Source organism: Gallus gallus, chromosome 3 (genome assembly GCF_016699485.2).
Source record: "Gallus gallus isolate bGalGal1 chromosome 3, bGalGal1.mat.broiler.GRCg7b, whole genome shotgun sequence".
In the NCBI taxonomy this organism is placed as follows: Eukaryota; Metazoa; Chordata; class Aves; order Galliformes; family Phasianidae; genus Gallus; species Gallus gallus.
Genome location: NC_052534.1, coordinates 9,593,217 through 9,612,284, shown reverse-complemented (window position 1 = coordinate 9,612,284; position 19,068 = coordinate 9,593,217). Strand labels below are relative to the sequence as shown.

At 39.5% G+C, this 19,068-nt stretch overlaps 1 protein-coding gene across 10 annotated transcripts in view; it reads left to right on the top strand.

Annotated features, from left to right (window-relative positions):
* WDPCP (WD repeat containing planar cell polarity effector) overlaps positions 1 to 19,068 on the top strand; it is a 145,667-nt gene that overhangs the window by 97,773 nt on the left and 28,826 nt on the right. For 8 of the 10 annotated variants that reach the window (XR_005859074.2, XM_426108.8, XM_040698592.2 and 5 more), the window contains 2 exons: positions 8,898 to 8,961; positions 14,544 to 14,646. Coding sequence is in view for 9 of the 10 variants with exons in the window: in XM_426108.8 (XP_426108.6) it covers positions 8,898 to 8,961; positions 14,544 to 14,646 (167 nt within the window). In the remaining variant the exon portion in view is untranslated. Of the gene's footprint in view, positions 1 to 8,135; positions 8,218 to 8,897; positions 8,962 to 14,543; positions 14,647 to 15,504; positions 18,417 to 19,068 lie in introns of those variants that run through there. The other 2 variants (XM_025148968.3, XM_040698594.2) reach the window with 2 other exon arrangements.

Below are 19,068 nucleotides of genomic sequence, written 5' to 3'. Positions count from 1 at the left end.
AGAATCACCTTAGGCTTGCCCACTTGTTACATTCTCTCCTAGGTGTGTACCTATTCGTATGATGCTATGTTAGGTTTGTCTTTGGTCTAAGCAAACGGTCATTCTTACAATTTTTGTTCTTGTATGTGATATCCTACAGAAAAACAAACAACAAACCCCATAACATACTCATTAGTTTTCCATTTGCTCCCCAAAAATATGCCAAAATTCCCATGACAGAGTTCTATAAAATGCATTTTCTGGCTCTCCTGTCTTTGCTGTATTGGAGTTCTTTTGTGTGGGAATTGTACGAACATTCCCACTGCATTATTTTAGTATAAGATAAAGTATTGGTATTGACAAACCTAAACAGAATATGTAAGTATGCTATAACTGAGCTGTAACTCAACAGGTGATTCAACATTTGGTCCTGCAACAGGACTTTATAAATAGGTATTTATCCTTAGGCAGACAGGTTTTAGAAAATACTGAGCTAATATATTTTCTCTGAGAATTCTTAGCACTAAAAGCATGCATCTTATCCAATATCAGGCATGAGGGAGAATTGGCCCTGCACCTCGTGGAAAGTCAAGGAGGAAAAGGATATATTCTTCCTAACTTTAATACCAAATTTCCATCTGCTGCGGATTGAAGTTGCAGAGATATCACACATATACAATAGAGGTTTATAATAGATGCAGCAACTCATCCTTAACCACTGCAATGATACTGGGCCTCTGTTATAGAGCTGTCTTTAGTGTGTAGACATGCTGCTGATATGTCTGCTCAATAAAATACAACTTTCAAGGCATGCTATTAAATTTACATGATCACCAGAGTAAGAGGTATAAAGCTGGAACAGAAGAAAAGCCAGAGAATTAATGCAATAAAGGCTAGGATTTAACAGATGGGATTGAGTAAAATAAACGTGAAACAACAGGTGTCATTGACTCTTATCAGCATTTTTAATTAACATCTGTTTTTAGCCCAGAGTACTTTGGAAGAGTATGTTGGAGTGTGTCTGTATTTAAAGATAAAGGTAGGCTGTTGAGAAGTTACTGAGTGGTAAGAGGTTGGGGAATGGAGGGGTTTGTTGTGAGAAGGAGGTGGTGTTTGTAGGGCGAGTATTAGTCGCGGCATAGAGAAACCTGAAGGAAACCTTCTGCGAAGAAATTGTAACATAGGGAAATATTGCTATGGCAACAAAATATTTTTGCTTGAAGGAAAATGAGTATGAAAAAGGAAATACAGAGTGTGGAAATTCAAAGGAAGTACACCTTGCAACAAGAGAAAAGAATAGAATACAGATTAAAAAGAAATAAACCATCCTAGTTTCAATTTATATAATATTAAGTTATTGTAGTAAACAATTTGTTGTTCTCCAGACTTTAATAGCAACTGGTAATAAAAATCCTAGACCACTTGACATACAGGAAGGAATTATTCTACGTATGATAAAACATCGCTGTTTCCTGAGCAGTCATCCTCTTGAATGGTAACTCCATTCTGCAGGAGCCCAAGCTGACATGACTGACCATCATCAAAGATGAGGTGTGCAACAAATGTTCGTAGAATCATAGTCTGTTAAATAATATTTCTTTGGTTTAGACATAGGACTGTCCTACAGTTTCAAATCAGTGCTCTCTTACAGTTAATTGAGCGAAGGGCAAGAAATAAATAATGTCACTTCTGTAGCTAGAGCTACTAATTTTTCTGGAATATTTCATACATCTAGACTGCTTCTTACTAAATATGTATTGTAAAAGTTTAACTGCTACCTTCTTAATAGACTCCTTCAGTCAAAAATTACCTTACTTCACCTGAAGATCTGACTTAATGCCTGAACAGCTTATCTTTGAACCCCAAAGTCTGTTCTGAGAAGCAGCATGTACGCTTAACAGAATCACCTCAGCTATTCCACACAGGCACGTCTGATTCCTTAGACCTGAGTCCTACAAGATAGGAATCACAGGGTAAGATCCTTTTTTTTTTTTCCAGGTTGGGAATGTCTTCAAGATTTACCACCTGTTACAGAGCTCCAGGGCTTTCTCTGGCCAGGGAGTCATATTGTCTGGCTCCCCTTATTAGCTTTCTCATTCCTGCTATTTTTTTAATTTGGTTTGTTTGTTTATTTCCTTGCTCCATACCAGAGGGTACCCTTTGATGTGAAGGGCATTTGGTTCTACGCCCAGCAATCTATAAAGTTATAGGTGTACTTCTTTATGTTTGCAGATACCTAATTTGACAGCATGGCTCCAGTAGCGGAGGTTTTGGAGTGGCTTCAGGTATCTGTGCTTACTTGAAATTTTCTCAGTTATTCATGAACTTTTACTTGAGGCACCATTCATGTAGGACCTTTAAAGGGCTACATAAGGGATTTTTAGAAAGTCATGCAGGCCCCAAATCCAGTACTTCACTTAGCATGTCCATATTTAGGACCCATAGAAAATTACAGGTCATAAACTATATGTTAATGCTCCGCTAAATTTGGGCCTGAAGAGATGTATAGATTATACCTTGACAACCCTTAGAGCTTCAGTATACAGAGTACAATTGAGAAGATTATGCCCTTTACTCACATACATGTAGACCTGGTGGCTGCTTCTCCGTGGCCCTCTTGGTGTGCTCTGCAGCACTTTCCTGTCATTGGTAATAAAATATCTTAGAAGGCAACAAGGTTGTGGGCCCCACTCCAAGGCTTGTGTCCTATTCAAAAAGCTCAGTCTAAAAAACTAGAAGCATAATGGCGTGACTTTATCAAAATAATGCTAGCATCTCAGAGGTCACAAATAGCCAGTGCATCTGCTGATTCTTCCATCAGTTCCCTACTGACTGAGAATCTCAACTAAACCTTGCAGAGGGTAGAAGTCTCAGCAATAAGCCTGGCAGTCCTGAGAAAAATCAGCAATCAATTAGGGTAAAATAATGTCCCGGTAATTATCTCCATCCCAAAAGAATGAGCGAAAGTTCAGCAATTATGTTCTGCCATTCAGCAAATGCACTACTTAGCACCAAACACAGTCTGCATTGATTCCTGCTCCAGCCATCACTGGATGGGAGCTGAGAATACCCTTCTGGGGAAGGGCACTGTCTTGCCTAGAGAATGTTTTGGCAAGGAACATAGGGAACATACAGTTACTGTGCTGAGCCTTGTATAGAAGGAGCTATAGGAAACTAATTAAAAGAAGTGTTTGCTGCTCACAGAATAGCTTCTTTTACAAAACAGCAGTCATGGTTTTGATTTCTGGTCATGTTTCATGAAGCTTTTGTTATGCCTCTGCACATACTGTGGAGCTGAACAAAAAGAAATAATAACCTAGCTGCAGTTAATTGATATCCATTAATGTATTTATAATTATCAAAGGTACTGGGATAGCATGTTATCCAAACAAATATTATGAGAATATCAAGTACATTCAAAAATTATAAGGCTGAGTCCACCAAACCATGGAGTCTGAAGCACAAATTCAGTTTGGTGGGAGAGAAAAAGATTCTTTGGAGCACTCATGGTCTTTGGTCTGCCTTCAGTTCTCTGCAACTATCTCATTTAAAATAGGGTATTCAACTGAACTCACGTGGGTAAGATCAAACCAGTTTTTGTTGTCTTTACTTAAACATGTTGTGTTGCTGTTTTTTTTTAATGAAATATAAGATCTTAATGTATCCATTCCTCTACAGGAACCCTAAGTAGAGTGTATAACGCTATAATGTGATGGAAAACACAGCAATCACAGTGGGGTAGCAGAGTTCCAGGCTGTAGGGAGTGAGGATAAGCCCAAGTGCAGCAGATGTGGATACAGATACAAAGGGAAAAAAGCTGCTAACCTTCAGAAGGCCTCAGGTATGCAGGGATCTCCAGCCAGATCCCCTTGCCTCTGCTGCCAACCCTTAATGCAGTTTAGGAAGGGGTGGATCCTGGCTCCAGCCCTTCCAGTCACTCAGATGCATTGCATGCACCTGAGCTCCCCTGGATTGGCCATGCCTTCCCACCAGGTACTCAATCACTGCTTCAGGCCATGACTTAGCACTTCTGCTACCAAGTGTCAATATTACAACATTCTCTATAGAATATCATGTCTTTGACTGGTACTATATTTTATAGATGAAACATTGCATAGCAGTCTGAGTCTTCAGAGCTTACTGAAATTTGACTTCAAAATATTTCCTTGAAGGTCAATAGAATTTCAGGGCTGTCATAGTGGGGACAGCTGAAGTTACACCATTTATACCTGAAGGTGTTTAAGCTGTATTCTGCAGTGCAGCTACAAGTCTAAATCAATGGCTTTATGTTCAACAGTTGGTTGAAAACCATGCCGTTCCTATTTAAAATCAACCACTTAGCAACCTAGCCACACACTTTTTACATTCTTTAACCAGATAATCTAATTATTCTGGCTCAGAATTCCACTGAACAGAGTTCAGAGTCATTTTACAGACGTCGTTCTTTATTTTAATATTGTCTAATTTAAAAGGGAAAAAAAAAAATCAGATGATAACTTTTTTTTTTTTTCTGAGGGAAAAAAAAAGGCATGAAAACCATTTCTGTTCCAAAAATTGCTGATATGAGAACTTATGGGAAACAGCTCCTTTTATGAATAATTATTATTATTGTGTTTAAGAAATGGGCAGGATGCCTAGAAATTGAATGAAAGAATGAGCTATTAAATTGAAATATTAAATGAAATAACTGAATTAAAAGTGATCACGTAAACCCTGCAGTAAATGTTGGGAGCTGTAGCTGATTGAACATATTTTCATCATCTGTTTTGTATGCTTAAATACAATTGATTGATGTAAGTAAACACTCGATTGATATTCTGAATACTTTAAAATCTGCATATGCATCACAGAATACTGAACAATTAAAACTTAATTTCAGTGTAGTTTGATTGCATGTAAATTATTTCAATATTCATTTTTTTTTCCTGTTCTGTTTGCTCTGTGCATATTTAATACTCACTTTTTGAATGCATATCACCCTTGATTGGACTGCGAGATGAGGAGGACTCTGGAATTTCTTCCATTAAAAAGGATTGCCTTATAAATGTTATTTGTGCCACAGCTCTTCCCCTGCAGATTATTTTCTAAATGTTGTGTACCCTTATTGAAGACAAGGAAAAAAACGGCTGCAACCCTCCTTTATCAGCCCAACACATGGAATATGCTTACATGGTCGATGGGCATGTCTAAGAAGGCTTGTTGGTTGTAACTAGTCCCTAAAGAAATGTTTCCATCTTTCCTGCACTACGTTTCTCTCTTGCTTGCATGAGCTCTCTCTCTCTTCCCTTCCTCTTCCCCTTCTTTTTTTCTCATTCCCAGACTTCTTATTACGTGTTTTAGTATTATGGATAAATGTTTTTAAGTTGACCATCTTCAGCCTGGAAAACCTCTCTCTGTCTTTAAGTGCCCACGTTCAGTTCCATTGCTGTGGAATGCAAATGACAAAATTCTGCTTTTGGGATATTTGCAAAATTTATTTCTTAAATGTTTTATCTAAGGAGAAAACAAATATCCATGGCTTTCCTGGCATCTTTTCAGTTCAGTCACGTTCTCAGAATGCACAGAGACAGAATGCACATAGCTACTCTGCCAAGGGAGGTCTGGGTTCTTCTCTGTCCTCACCATTCTTGGCCCACATTATGCTTGTCATATCCCTCCCATTATTCCTTCATTCTTTGTCCATAAAACAGATGCACTAACAGCTACCTTTGTGGAGGTTTGTAGGATAGGGAGAAAGATCACATAAAATTGTGTAATAACAGCATTACTTTACTAAAGGGGAATTTAAATTTCATGTTGTAAGTGCTAAACGGCTCACAGATAGACGTTTTCCTATCTGACCCATATATTTAATCTCAGTCTGTGGGTTTTAATCTTGAAGGTCAGATTTCTGTTGGCTCTCTCTTTGACCAAACAAGTGGCTGAACTTCATGGTTTGCAGGCAGATTTCCTTCTCTCTCTTTTTCAAGGGACACAAAAGTCTTGATTGCTGGAGTTATTGTGAAGTAAGCGGTAAGTAATGAGGTGGAGGAGAGGGAGGAAGATATGGACTTCAGTACCAGCATCCTATAGATGCCATTCTAGAAAGCAAATATTTTACCATGTAATTGCAGCACAGGAACAAAAGGGAAGGTATTTTGATGTGGGAATTTTTGGTTTGAGGAGCTGATAAAGTGTAAGGGAAGTGTGCTAGCAATAGCAACAAGGCTTCTCACGACAAAGCATGCCTTTAAAAGAGGTGTTATTAGCTTGAGATCTCTCTCCTGCTGGGCAGGACTCTCTGTAATTGTTCCTGTAGAATAAGAACAACACAACTCCCTTGAAAAAAGACTCAAAATAACAAGTGTTTTTTAGTAAGGATAGCTTAAAAGAAACCTGGACATTCTTGACTGATTTAATACGGTTTGCCTAAGTAATGCAAACTTGTCACCCTTGTTTGAAACCTCCACCGTATTTTAAAGCAATTCCAGGTCTAATAATTTATGAAGTGTCTGTGATTGTTATTTCCAGCTCTCTTGGTTAGTGAAGAGCATTTCTTTCTTGGGCAGCCCTTTTTTCCTTTCTCCCCCTCGGTACAGCTCTGAAAATAACAAGCTAACTTCACAGTTTTATGAATAGGGGCCATAATGAGACCGAAGTGTATATGTTGATTAAAGGAAAAAAAAATGTTGAATTCTTTGTGAAACAGTGAAGAACTGACAGCTTTTGGGCCATGACTCTGTTCTGCAGGACAATCAAAAGGAAAAGTTACTTTACATTTTTTAGTTGCAAGCATTTTTCTTGCTCTGCTAAAGCAAATGTCATTCGAGTAGTCTGTATGGTTCTCACTTTGGAAAAACAGAATTATGATGCTGACTTTTTTTTAGCTGGTCCTAAAGCCTGTTTCTGTTTGGTTTCCAATTTTGTCTCTAAGTACTAAGAATGTAGTGAAAAGAAAAATGTGCCAGAAGAAGATAAACATGATAGCTATTTAAGATACACGTATTTTAACATGTACTTAATTGTCTTAATTAAAGCAAAGCTTTAGAAGCATCGTTACAGCACAGTGCATTTTACTGGAGAATCCTTCATAGAAAGCTCGCTGAAAAACTTCAGAGATAATAGATGTGCATGGCAGGACAGTGGGCACTGTTCTATCCCCGGCAATCAGGAGGTTAACGTTGCTTCATATCTTCCCCCTCCCTTAAACAGGTTCTGTGAGGAGGGCTGCAGATTAGTGGTTGGAAGACACAGCACAGAGATTAGCTCTGGGGAGGACAGGGCTCCTCACTCCAGGTCTCCTTTCCTACTTAAGCTAAAATATTACGCCTTCTTTTTGCAAATGTTATTCCTTGCAGAGAAGTCCTCAATAGCTCTAACTTGCCATCTGCTGAATCATTCTAAGTGTGTAGTGAAAGCGGGGAAAGCAAGAAGGCTATAGCAAGAGAGAGGTAGGGAACCACTTAGGCTTTGGCCAGAAACAGGAGTTGCAGTATGGGACATAATAGGGTACTCCTTTGCCTACCTGGGGAAAGGAGGATTCCCATGTCTCCTTTCATGCTGGCTTTAGGAAGAGCTACAGTGTTTCCTAAGATACCTTGGGTGTGCAGAATTCTGTACATACTGACATCTGTATGGTGCTGTCTGACAGCATACACTGGGAGACCACAAACTGCACCTTTCTATCATGGAAAAATTACAATGGGTATATCCCGTTGGTATAAAGAACTGTCTCCTTTCCAGACTTCAAGCAGCAATGACTGATTAATTTATGGAACTGTGAATAGGGGAGAAAGAAAAAAATTACCAGTAACAGGAGAAGTCATTCTGCATAGATTCATTTGCTTCACAACTCTAAATAAGAGAGAGGCGTTTTGTGGTTTCCCAAATTAAAAATAACCTCACCAAATCCATTTCTGTAGGGATTTTTAAACAATTTAAAACATACAGTAGCAGAAAATGTGTACAAACAGAATCTCTTTCTCGTGGTACTGAGTGATGGTCGCATAGTGGTTATCTACGTCTAGTATAAGAGAGGTATTAGACCAGTGCAATGTTGTATGTATTCTTGGAAGGCTCCCAATTGATAGCTTTTTTCCTCCTGCTTTAGTCAATATCCCAAAGATTTCATATAAGGGGATGTACACAACCTTCAACTGCATTTCCATCCTATGTAGGTATTTGCTGTAATTGCCAGGAGATGGTGTGTGGTCTCTGGGTAGGAAGGAGGTAGCAGTCCATGTCCTTACCAACGGAAGGAGCTGTTGTTCGGTGAGCCTTCATCCACCAAAATGGTGGTCTCAGTATGATCTGATCACACTGTTCAGAGTGACTTGAGTGGATGACCATCTTCAGATAGCTGCACTGAGGCAGTCTGTAATGACAAAACCCAATGCAGTCTTCTACAAACACCTCTGAAGAGTCCTGACCTGACTTCAGAGGTCCTTGTAAAAGGTTGCATTGCATTCTTGCAGAAGATTGTCATCTCTGGCGACAGAGCCTTCTGAAGTCCTTGGGGAAAAGACTAAGCCCAAATCTTCCGAAGTCCCTGGGGAAGTCCCTGGGGACTTCGGAAGATTTGGGCTTAGTCTTTTCTATAGAGGATTTTGATTTTCCTACCACTGTCACTGGGGCTAATGTTTATCTATGTAATTGATGGAATCTTTCCAAGGATTAATTAATTAATCTACAGGACCTTCTGATCCTTCAGATTCAACTAGATCTGATGGGACTGAAGACTGAACGTAACACTTCCTGAAGATTTTAAAAGAAGATGAAGAGTGTTAAGGGCAGTCACTGTCCTACCTTACTGTTCTGCACTCCCAGTAAAGCTTTGGCGACACTTTTGAGGAGGATCAAAAGACTTCTCTGCTCATCAAAAAATTTGATGCAGTTCTTACATTGTCCTCAGCAAGTGACATATTTCCTTTTTCTTGCAGGTATCAGAGATTTGAAAAAGCATTTCTACTAGCTGTTGACATAGGTGCTCGGGACCTCTTTATGGTGAGTCATCTCTGGAGACAGAGGCTGTTGTCAAGATGTTAGTTGTCAGCTTTTTGCACATTAAAAAGGATCCGTGCCATTTGCAGCCTTAGACACATATTGAAGACAGAGTTATTCTACCTGGCTTGCCCCTTGCCATCTCAAAACTTGTCAATGGGAATTGAGTGTCTTTAGAATCATTGACATTTTCCCTAGCGTGGCCTAAAGGCTACTCTTTATTTTCTAGGAATTAATGTTTATGTTTTTGAACTTTCACCTTCTTCATCTGTCCTGATGTGTGTGAATGTCATCTTTCACTCTAATAAGCTTATACATTTCTAATCCGTTCCTTTAAGACGTACAACTGCTGAGTCTTGGACACAAGAGCTGGCCATATCCTGGGGATCCTGAATGCTCTCAGTTTGTCTCTTAGGGTTTTGTGAAAAGTGACAAATTATGAACGCTCCTACAGGTACTTTTAAAACAACAAAGCTCAGCAGCATCAACCCAAGGGTTTTTACATTTCATGCGCTCTCTGCCCCCTCCCATTTAATTAGCTACAAAAGTAAAATTAACCAGCTCTTAAAAGGTCTTCTGTGTGAGCTCTGCAGGAGGCTCTTGTTTTATAAGATCTTGCACCACAATGTCACAGCGAGGTCAGGTGGACAAAGCCAGTCATGCTTTCCCAGTCTCTCAGCATGTTGCTGCTCTACAGCTGATTTCATTGTTTTCAAAGAAACAATGGAAAAGGGCTTTGTTTAAAAAAAAAAAAAGGCCCTTTGAACGATTCCTTTGCTTGACTCTTTTGCATAATGAAGACATTCTGTTGTTTAAATTAAGCTTTGACACTAGATGTTAATATCATTTATCCCATTAAGTCACTTGCCCTGCTAGTTTGATCTTGATATTTAAATTGTATGTTAAATTACACAATTAAATCCTACTTTTACGGGTTATGAAAATTCCCTTCTAATTATATAAAAAGTTGTGTGAACCTTTTGATGTTTTTTTCACGGCTCTAATCATCTGGCTTGTTCCATCTAATTAGAAAGATGTGAGTATTGCGATAAACTTTTCTAAGTATGCATCAAAAGACTGTGATGGAAGTGTCAGGCATTTAGGAAATTCATTACATGTTTTATATATACCCGCCTTCATTTTTCCTCTTTTTAGCTCTGCCTTTTTCTTCCCTCTTTTTGTTTTGCTTGCACTAACTGTTAAGTTTTTCAATGCCAATTTTATCCCCAGTTGAGGTGAGCCCTGCAGCCATGTGTAAATGTCATTTGGCCCAGCTCTTGGCCTGCCATCTCAGGGGCCCTCTCATTTGGGCTGAGGACATTTCATACACAGTCCTTCTTCTCGTCCTTCCTCCGCTGATGGCATCACCAAGGAGACACCAATGTTGGGTCAGGAGCTGGGGGCAAAGGTGCTAACATGGGAGGGGGGCAGCAGCGCGTGGCTGCACAGGCACGTCTCCCCATCCCGTCTCACCAATGCCCTTAAACATTAATATAGTTGCCCGTGTAGTTCCTCCCAGCTTACATGACAGCAAGATCCAAACCAGTTCTGCATTATTTGTGCTCTCCTTGCATTACCTTTGAGGTTCCTCATAGTTTCCTGCAGGTTATGCAAGCTGCAGCACACACGCCTGCCACTCCAAACCCTCTGTCACCTCTCTCCCTCCTCTGGGGAAGAATGTCCTTTTGCTAATTTGTCACCTAAGTGAGGTGCTAATGAACAAACTTTACAGTTAGCTGACAAAGGCACTGCTGCAGGACTTCCAAGTACAGGATGCAAGGAGGTTAAAGGTACATGGCTTTTAAAAAGTACTGATTTGTGCTATGGAAATTTCTGGGGAATTGGGCTTTATTGCACTAAATACTGTGTAAAAATTAAGTTACCTGATCCATAAAAACTTACAGTCCTTCTAAGTACTAGTGTAATAACACTACTGCTAAGCAAGGTTTGTGCATCCTTCACTTCTGCTTAACATGTCACAATTTGTATACATTGTTTATATAGGTCAACATGCAATTAACAACATACAACTCGACTTCACCTACAGTTAAAGTATTTGCAATGACATGCGGTATGAGTAAGTAATATATAGGTCAATTACTTGTACTGCTGTTCAACAGACCTACCAAATCCATTTGTAAAACCTCCGCAGGCTCTAAGAGTGATGCCACCTTATTTCTTGTTAATATTATGGGATTTCAAGAAGAAGTAGTAGACTAATGAGAGTATCTGATGGCATAAACAAAAAGAAAAAGAAAAGAAAATTATTTATTGAATGGAAACAGAAAAGGATAGAGAGCTACAAAACCGTAGCTTAGCGGTAGGATGGTGATGGGAGGACGGTTGGATTAGATGATCTTGTGGGTCCTTTCCAACCTTGTGATTCTATGATTCTATATAACACAGAACTGGGGTGTGTCCACATTTCACACCTGTCTTCTGTGACTTGTAAGGAAACATCCTATATCTTGGAGTGTTTATTCTGAGCCAAGTTTGTTTTCACAAAACAGAGCTCTGCAGCCTTCCTGATTCTTTGAGATTGCAAGGAAGTTTAAGGGAGTGCTATCTAAGGAGTGATTTCTTTCATAAAAATGAAAAAGAAACAAGAAAAGCATACAGCCTAGCCTTCTTGCTCTAGCGTCACTAGTGTGATGCCAAAACAAGGCACACAGGCACTGCTGCGTCTCCCCGTAAGCTTTACCCTCACGTCACATCTGAGTCCATCAATTATTATCATCTCCTACAAAGTTCAATAAAAAAATAAAACCGAAAAGGACATAATATCACGAACAACAGCTAGATTTATTGGACAGCGACTGATCCAATCTGTGACAGAAAAGATCAAGCAATGCGGGGGTCGTTAGCTTTAAATCCTTTTGTAGTATGCTCCAGCTCTCAGCTGCTGAAAATTCAAAAGGCCATCGCATGTACCAAAGGTAACAAAAATGCAAGGAAAAGGCACTTTAATAAAAGTGTCAGATCTTGGCCGATGTGCTGATGAGGAAAGCGCGTGTTTCGAAGACGTGTTGGAATGTTGCCCAGAAATATCCCATAGACAAATGCGCATCGGTGTTTCAAATGACTTCTGCTCACCCAGGGCCAGCTCTGTGAGTCACAAAGAGGAGGGTAAAAAGGGAAGTGCCCAAAGAGTAATCAGACTGTTAAATGATAAAACACAGCCCTTTCGGCAAACTCCTGATAAGCGGCTGAAAATTGTCACCGTTGTTTTTGGAGGGAGACGTGATATTTAACGTGATAAATTCTTAGATAGCAGTGTGGAAAAATCTATAGCAAATATTCAGCTAATTAATTCTTTAAGATTCCCTGTCCTTCTTGAAGGCAACCTGTAATTTAGTGGTTTTCCTTCATCTTTTATTTTTTTCCTGGTCTTATCCTGCTCAGAGATTTATAAACTCTTAGAAGACGTCGTTTTGGTGGCCATTTTGAATGAGAACCACTTAAATATTATCTGAAATAGTCCAACTTGCAGTTTTTATTAAAAAAAAAAAATCCTTTCCTTCTGAAGCATGTTTAGAGGTGGGAACAAGAGCATTTAGAAAAATAAATACATTCTTTGTGGCCACAACTTGAGGAATTGCACAGAAAGCCCCTTACCACCCTACTGTTATGTCTCTGCTTCTTGCAAAACCCCCATGAGCGAGCGATGGGTACATAACGTCTTCACAAGTCTCTAGTGTAAGAACATGACCAAAGCAAGCTCTGAAAGTAACAGATGTTCTGATGTACCTCATAACCGCAAGAACTTTGTCATTTGCCGCAGTTGCTTCCATTGCCTCCCCAGGTTTATTATTTAAATTTGCATTGAAGTAGACAATACCTCCCTTAGTTTAAATTACAAGAAGAGAGGCATTAATCATAGTCAGAATGCATTTTAAAATAGGTGAACATAACCTGCCTATATGTTCAAATCTCTGTAAGCTCAGACTTGTTGGAGAGCCCTTAGGTTCTCTCTTGTTATCTAAATAAGCTGACAATATCTGCAGCTTAATCTTCATAGAAATCATACCTTGCTGCTCAGGCCCTTTTCTCTGACAGCCATGCTAGACCCACAAAGAGAGGAAGTGCAGAGTTCACAACAAGTTCAGAAGTCAGTGCATTGCTCCAAGACACTTGCACATTTTTTAAGTCACACCTGTGTTAGCCATCTCCTCCACACTGTCAGGCTCCTGCCCGTCAGTACCATGTTTTCTTGTGCAAACGGTCTCATTACTGTTTGCTCCTCTCTTTGTTGTTGTTTTTTTTTTTTTTTTTTTTTTTTTTAATTAAACGAGGGAAGAATACAGGTGACACCTTTAGCACCTAGGGCTGGGATGGGAGGAACTTTGCCCGATGTTCTTGGTTTTCGTCCTTGCTTCATCTGTCTCAATTCCTGCACAGAACAGCCCATGGCTGTGCGACCACAGGAGAAGGTTAATTGTATCTTCATTAATGGGATGAAAGGATGAAACTTTATTCCAAGTTTCAAAAGACCAAAAACCAAGGGACCAAAAACCAAGGCCACTGAGATTGCAACTTGTCAGCAGGAATATATTCTCCGGCAAACTGTTCTGCAAGTAATACAGGTGTTCTACACCTCAAAGGTTAACACACAGTATAAAGACTTGCAGTTCAACAGGGAATAATGCACCATGCTGCAGCCCTTGGTTTCTACCCCTAGATTATGGGTTAGATACAGAGGATTGGCAACTATTCATGCTAGACAACATTTTTAGAAAAACCCTTGTGTATTTGTGATCAGGAGATCCAAGAGTACCTCAGGAACCATGTCACCTGTGTAGAGGTTAAAACCTTTCAGCAAATGTCATTGTTCATCTTTACACCTGTATGAGCACAAGGACAACCTCCATTTTAGTCAGAGAACAGCCACTGTGTCATGGAGGAAGTTTTTCACTCAGTTTTTCACACAGAGGGTGGTGACGCACTGGAACAGGTTGCCCAAGGAGGCTGTGGATGCCTCATCCCTGGAGGCATTCAAGGCCAGGCTGGATGTGGCTCTGGGCAGCCTGGTCTGCTGGTTGGCGACCCTGCACACAGCAGGGGGGTTGGAACTAAATGGTCATTGTGGTCCTTTTCAACCCAGGCCATTCTATGATTCTATGATAGCCTCTAAACAAAAATTAGTCCCCACCCCAATGAGCTTTGTCACAGATCTCATGCACTGGGTGGAAGTTTTAATACTGAAAATGAGGGAAGAGTTCCACTTCTTCCACTGTGGTTACTCAGAGCCTTCTTCTAGCAATTCTCTTTTAATTTTTGTAGCGACCAACATTTCCCTAAAAGCACAGAGTCTGCTTTCATTTATACACTAAGTCAACAGCTTCACTTTTATCAGTGCATGATTGGTCACCATTTTATCCATTGTTAACAAGAAATGCTGTATTCACCAGCACAAGTCAGATAATAAACGTGCATTGAGAGAGAATTAAAATGTAAAGCTAGGTTCATCAGTTCCATCTGTGTTTGTGATCTAAATAATAAAAGAACCTCTTTCTTTTAAATTCCCTTTTGTTATGCCTATGAGATTCATTTTAGATTAATCTTTTATTTTTCTTTTATTTCCAAAGGACATCCATTACCTTGCTCTAGATAAGGGTGAATTGGCACTAGCTGAAGTGGCAAAGAAAAAGGCTAATGACATTGATGCAGAATCAATAACCACTGGAATTGGTAAGAATTAATGGTGTTTAAAAAGCCCTTTTTGTTGTAATCAATACTTGTCCTGTACAACACTGTGTTATATTTATGGGGGCTTAGTGGTTCGATTGTACTGTTTTATTTGAAAGTGAGACAGTATTTTTATTCATAACTGAAGAGTGAAGCTTATAAAAATGACAGAGCTTTACCTTTCAGTGCCCATGTGAGGTTTGTGTCAATGCAGGAGCTGCAGAACAGAAAAGATTAGCATAGTATGGCTATGTAGAAAAGTTCAGGCTGCTTGAAATGAACTCAGGTTCCCCTCAGGTAAGGACCTGAATCCAAAAATCCTTTTTGTGCCAATATTAAAGGCCAGATATGGCAATCTCATTCACCTGTTTGCTTGTACGTGCAATCCCAATAACTGGAGTCATGTCATGACTACATTGGAAGCATTTAGAGGAAACATTTACTGATGACAACATAAGGCTTAGATCCTGGTTGTAAAGGGTTTGCTTCGCACTCAGTGGGTTCCTGCAGTTTTGTAAAGAGGGCTGATTCAAAAATCACAATGTTAGACTAACAGCTCAAACACAAACAACTTTTCAGACAAGGTAAGTTATAACTTATTTGTTTTCTCCACGTGTTTCCTTTGAATTATCATGAAGAAATGCATACAAATAGGTAGATTATTCTGATTCTTCAGGCCTAAAACACAGTCGAAGCAGAAAGTATCTACAGAAGTCTAGAAAGCTGACCTCCAGCAGAGAGAAAGTAGACAGAGGGGGAAAAAATGGGTACAAGATGTTTGTGTAATTTGTGCACAGTGCTAATTTGCTTATCCCACCTTGAATATTAGATAAAGCCACTTCTGTCCTTGCCTCTTGCCAGGAATACAGAGTATGATTGGCACTTGGAAGAAGGAGTCAGAAAACCTTTGAGATTTTGAACAACATAGGGGTATTTTTGGGACCGAAAATTCAGAACTGTGCACCTATACCCAGTAAATAAGCAAATGCCTTTCCAATGTGTGGAAGTACAGCGAGGCTGTATGTAAGTTTGCGGGGCTGTTTCTATGTACGCAGATACAAGTTGCTGACCTGCAAGGTTATGCAGTGCAGTGTCACTACCTTACCTCTCCAGGAGAGCAGAAATCAAGCAGTGCCTATCCTGAACACTTTTCATTTTCAAACCTGAGTCACTTTTGCATCCCAGTTCTGTCTTTGTACAAAGCTCTCTGACCACTAGAATTGTCTCATAGAATTGAGATGTTGAAGAGGTGTTTCTGATTGTTATCTGTTTTCTTAGTATGTTAGTCATGTAAAAAAGCACTTAATCCAGAAAAATTAAGCCTTAATCTGTCTTCATTTAATTCTCTGCAAACTATTAATAGATTTCTGAAGGTAGGCAGTTTTGAAGTTCACCATCTTATAGACACTGACACAAAAAAAGGGATAGGAAAGAAACCTGAGGTGATCACAAGTGTCTTACCAGCCTATCAGAGGTAATACATACATTACTACTGCTCAGTTACAAATGTGCAGGTACACAGTGTTCCCCTTCCCAAGAGCAGCCCTGGAATTCCCCATAAGCATAAATTATTAAAGTCATTTTTATATGATAAACTCTTTAAAGTATTCTCATTTGCTGAATAATTAACTATCAGGATGACTTAAAATACTTCGTAAATTCAATGCCCCTGGGACAAACTGTCAGTGGGATTCAGTCTATTCAGTAATGAATTTGCATCCAATTCATTTTGTATGAAAATAAACAGGAGTGTCCCATGAGTTCGTTTCAATTCAGATTGGATCTCACCTTAAACACCTGAAATTTCAGCCACAGATTTTGTTTTGCCATACTTCATTCCAAGGTTTTTAATGTTTTTATCTCAGAAACTGTTGTTAGGGGAAAAAAAAAAAAATGTGTCATGAAGATTGAGTTTTGTGAACCCACTCATAACACAAGAAGACTAAGAAGTGCTTTTCTGTGTAAATGACTGCATTTATCTAATATTTTTGTGAAGGGCAGCAAAAGTCGTGCCTGCACCAGAAGCTTTCATATAAGTTCCAAACGAGTCTCTGACTCCTATCCATCTCCGAAGCTGAGTCTTCATCGAGTTCCTGCTCCCTGAGGCCTTCTGCTGCTTAGTCACCAATGGTCATACTTCTTAGGTCAATCCCCAAACTCCTTGAATGCCCACTTGAGGCTCCTAGAAGAAGGCAGCAAGCTAAGCAAATGAGACCCAAGTTATGCTGAACACTACCTTAGGGAATATATTCATATATTCGTATCTACCACTGTATGTGGTACAGTACAGTGTTTTGTCTTGAACAGTTCTGATGTGAACCAACATCTGCATCTAGTGATATTTCCTGAGCTAGCCCATCCCCAAAACTCAGGTCACCTCTGCTTGAGTTAGTGCTCCTGGCCAGTTCCCAAGCTCTTGAGAGTGCTCTCATTGCCCAGATATACTTAATTTATCAAAACATTTCTGTTTATAGGGCTTACTTCAAACATAAAATACTTAAAACTCAAACTTTTGGAAAAGTTTCAAACCCTTACAAATGATGTAAAATGACAATACAGTTTCAGCTTGAATTTATAAATGTCATCTATAATCATTGCTGGATTCCTCACATATATTAAATCAAGATTTGTGTCAAGATAAAGCTAAAAATAGATTTATTGTTTCAGAGTTTTCTGAATTTTAGCTGTCCTTATCCTGTCACTAGATCATAATTTGCTATACACTGTTTCCAACAAGCCACCATCAGAACAAGGAATGGCTGGGTTCAAGTGGTCGAAACACCTGTAGAACTTCAGAGCATTGTAGTTTCGTGAGAATACTGTTGAGCAGGGTGAAGTGTCAAGTGAGCTTGCTGCTATTCCTTGCCTATGGTTTTGGCAAATCAGATATTTTGTTCAACTGATTAAAATCTTCTGAAGAAAATTATTCTCATAAGATTATATGTTTGACAGCCTGTGAAAATGCATCTTGAGGCATGAGCAGATTGAAGTAATGGTACCGTACACCTCTGAGTATACACCAGCAGTCTCCTCTTTCCTCTCTCCCAGTTGATCAGCAGACCAATGGCTGTAGATGTTGTCGTTACCTCTGCCAAACTTTTCCCATCGAATTATTTCTGTAGCAGACCTACGAGTTCCTTAATGAGGTCAGGGAGTTCTCATTTAGCCTTGAATATTGTATGCACTTCATTTCACTGTATTAAAGCAGAGAAGATTTTCTTCCAGGTTGACAGTATTTACAGGCTTACTAATAATTTTGTTTATGGGTGTAGCCTTCCAAGTGCACTCCTGGACAAAGTAACTGGGTATGATATTGTCTGTGTTGGAAGAGTGCATCTTCTCAATGAACTGTAGGTTGCTAACATAAAACTTGGGCTACAAAGAACTGACATGGCACAGCCTGTTAAGAAATGCCATAACTAATAATGATCACGGAGGTGAAGAACTCAGCCTTTCAGACATCATTGCTCAATGAATATCCAATGAAGAGCATATGCAGTCAGTGTCAGAAAGTTTCCCAAGGCCAACTTCCAACAAATTACATTAGGGCCTAGCAAGATGATTTCAACCTTCAAATCAATAGTTTTTACCCAAAAGGGATTCATGTTGTGACAAGATAGATGAATGCTGCATAGTTCAGAGGCAAATTGGGAAGCCCTGTATTTCTACTTAAAATTAAATTCATAATATTAGTAACACTGAAGTTTAGGTAGCATTTCTAACAGAGGCATCGTAATAGTGAGATAGGATATCTTACCAATTTTCACAGAGGCTGAGGTCTAATTTCCTACACTGTTCATAAAATGACATTCAAACTGTAGGGGCCCTAAAGCTTTCCCCTTACCGGCAAGGAACATCACCAGCTTGAGCCTTAAGCAGAGAATGTTGATTTCTTCTCAGTTCTTGGTATTTTACCTTGAATGGCATGCATGTTCTGATAGTTCTTAGTGGCACATGCCACAGTCTTTGTGCAGTCTGTCTGATTCACCAATCTGGTGTCACATACATCCTGCTGCCTCCAAATTGCTTGTGTCTTACTCACATCTTCACCTATTCCTAAGTGTCCACATGACCCCCTTGCATTTCAGACAACATGTAGAACTGTCCGCTTGGTTTTGTCACCTTCCCTGGCCCTGCATTAGTGTGGTCACTAACAGTTGTTTCTCTTCTAATCATAATGACTCTTTGATGTACTCTTTCTGACACTGATGACAAAGCCTTCTTCATTTCCTACTCTTACTTGACACACACATTTTCCTCTTGCTATCAGATTTCACACAGAGAGTCCTGACCTTTTATTTCGTGGCATGAGTTTTATTTCACTGCATAACATGTTGATGGCATGCTTAAAGGTATTGCCCAATACGCAACAGATGAACTGTGATCTGGGAGTACTTGGGGGGCACCAACTGATGCTACGGTTTT